At 40.3% G+C, this 2818-nt stretch overlaps 1 protein-coding gene across 1 annotated transcript; it reads right to left on the reverse strand.

The window, feature by feature from the left end:
* Positions 1–255: 255 nt before the first annotated feature.
* On the reverse strand, positions 256–2334 carry LOC112199420 (phytosulfokine receptor 1). The gene has a single exon (XM_024340441.1). The coding sequence runs from the start codon at positions 2332–2334 to the stop codon at positions 256–258; it is 2079 nt and encodes a 692-aa protein (XP_024196209.1).
* Positions 2335–2818: the final 484 nt, after the last annotated feature.

Consider the following 2818-nt stretch of genomic DNA (forward strand, 5'->3'; position numbering starts at 1 on the left):
ATTCTGTAGCATAAGTCCAATAGTCCATTAAATAGCAGGCAGCTACTAGAAAAGCAAAAAAAACTTAAATTACAGAGAGAGAAAAAAACGACAACACATTTCATCCTAGCCCTAACCCCTTAAGCAATTAAGGAAGGAAGGCAGCTACCAGAAAAGCAAAAAAGACTTAAATTACAGAGAGAGAAAAATGACAATACATTTCAACCTAGCCGTAGTCCCAACCCCTTACGCAAGGTGGGGGGGGGGGGACAGAAATTAGAAATGCCAAGTCCATACATATCTATCTGTTACAATAAAGCAAGCTACTCCAGATACAAATCCCACTGCTATTCCAATGACAACTCCCATGTATTCTACTCTTGATTTGCTGTGTGGCTGTGGCTGTGGTTTTGAAAAAGATAGACAAGGGGGAGCAGGATCGCCGCAAAGATTATTCCCTTCGAAGCTTGAATTTAGGAAGGTCCCAAACTGATGTCCTGTAGGGATCTCTCTATCCAATTGATTGTATGCAACAGAAAACTTGGACAATGAGCAGAGATTAACCAACGAGTGTGGTATTGCCCCTGAAAGTTTGTTATGAGACAAATCCAGAGTCTCTAAATTGGTCATCGAAGATAAACTACTCAGAATTGGTCCTGACAGACTGTTAAATTTCAGATCCAATACATGAAGGGATTTCAGGTTCCCAAACTCTGGCCATATTTCTCCACTGAGATTATTGTTGTCAAGTGCCAGCGTAGGTTGAAAGCTCGAAACTTTATTGTGCTGCAATCCCCTTTCACTTGCATTCTTTTTCTGGAAAAGAGGAAATTCAGGGGAAGGTTCCTGAACCGAGCAGATATTCCAATAAATGAGGCTCCTTAGTTCAGTTAAGCTTCTAGGGATATCTCCAGTAAGAGAATTGTTTGATATGTCTAAGTAGAAGAGACTACCGAAATTACCAAACCAGACCGGAATTGTTCCTTCAAAGTGGTTCCAAGATAAATCTAACAACTGCAACATGTTGCTGTTACTCAACCACTGGGGCATTGAACCTGTGAGCCTACAATTTGCAATAATAAGAACCTTCAACTTTGCAAACTGAATGGTTGGATCAACAGGCAATTCTTCATCATAGAAGTTCATGGTGAGAATCAAAGTAGTTAGATTCTGACACTGCTGTAAAATGTGAAGGGCAGATGATATATTAGAATGGCTGGCGTTCGAAAGTGAGAGGTAATGGAGAGTATGAAAATTCTTAAAGGTTTCAGGTATTTGGCCACTCAAGTTGTTCCGAGCAAGATTTATACTATCCAAATGCCGACAAGAGGGAAGATTGGATGGAATAACCCCATCAAACTGGTTTGAACCTAGATCAAGAGAGGCCAAACTTGTCATTGCTGAACAGTTTAGATCAATTGGACCTGACAATGAATTGTTTCTCACATTAAGCATGGAGATAGTTGGGGAATTTGACAAGGAAAGGGGTATCTGACCACTGAAATTATTTGAATGAGCAACAAAGTACTGTAATCTTCCAAGGCCATGGAAAACATCTGGAATAGCTCTTGAAAACAAATTAATGGAGATATCCAAATGAACAAGGTTAATGAGGTTACCAACTTCACTCAACATCCCGGAAAGCTTGTTACTTTGAATGCTCAAATGGGTTAGATTTTGTAGCCGAACTAAGCTTTCAGATATTCCACCTGTGAGATCATTATCGTAGAGATGGAGGTGATGCAAGGAACTACAATTTCCAAGACCTGGTGGGAGGTCACCAGAAAAGTAGTTCACAGCCAAGTTTAGTACATAAAGGTGATGTGAATTTACACAGATACTTGCCGAAAGAGGACCATTCAAGTTGTTATCAGAAATGTCAAGGGACTGGATTGAAGGTAAATCAAAAACAACTGGAATGGGACCAAAAATAAAATTAGAGCTTAGATCTAAGAGGTCTAAATTTGGTAGATGAAACAATGAGATTGGAAGCGTGTCATTGAAGATATTGTCTGATAGGTTAAGTATCCTAAGCTGTTCCAAATTACCTATAGATTCAGAAATGTTGCCAACTAGTCTTCTACTTGGAAGCTCCAACTTAACCACTCTGTAGCTATCAAGAGAATCATTCAGTCCAAGAGAAGATGAAGAGTTGCAAGTGATACCTGGCCATTTGCAGCAATCAGAAGAGAAATCATTTCCCCATCCATCAATAACAGGAGATAAACCTGTCATGAAATCTTGCAATGCTTGACAGTCATTTGGATTGCACGTCAGGTTTTGAAAGCTCGAAACTTGAGCTTGAAAGCAAAATCCAGTAACAAGGATGACCACAAAGATTTCTTGAACCCCCATATCAGATCAGACCGGGGGGGGGATAAGGGTAGTCGGGAACAAAGATTTCTGAACTGAGCTTAGTGATGATGGAGAATGACAACCCTATTAAGGAAGTGGTGGAGGATGTTCAGTGGGATGATTGGTAGAAATACTCCTAATCGGTCTTGGAATGAGGTTTTGGATGAAGAATGTGAGGGTAATACTGATGCTCTTATAAGCCCGGAGGTGGGCTTTGGTCTAGGATGACTTGGCAGCTTGACTTCTATAAGTCTATCTGCCCATTAATATAATACTCATACTATGTAAATCAGTATATGTATTAACTTTTTGCTGAAAATCTGAGTGAGGCACGGGACCCATTGGGCCCCTGCCTCCCTCTGCCTCTTAGCCTATGTGGTGCAGCTTTTGAATATATTTACCATATTGTTGATCAGGTGATGATGGAGAATAACAAACCTATTAAGGGACTGGTGGAGGATGTTCAGTGGGATGATTGGTAGAA

This window comes from Rosa chinensis, chromosome 4 (assembly GCF_002994745.2).
Source record: "Rosa chinensis cultivar Old Blush chromosome 4, RchiOBHm-V2, whole genome shotgun sequence".
In the NCBI taxonomy this organism is placed as follows: Eukaryota; Viridiplantae; Streptophyta; class Magnoliopsida; order Rosales; family Rosaceae; genus Rosa; species Rosa chinensis.

Bases quoted from the DNA above. Each gene is read 5' to 3' on its own strand.
- LOC112199420 (XM_024340441.1), bottom strand. From the start codon at position 2,334: ATGGGGGTTCAAGAAATCTTTGTGGTCATCCTTGTTACTGGATTTTGC.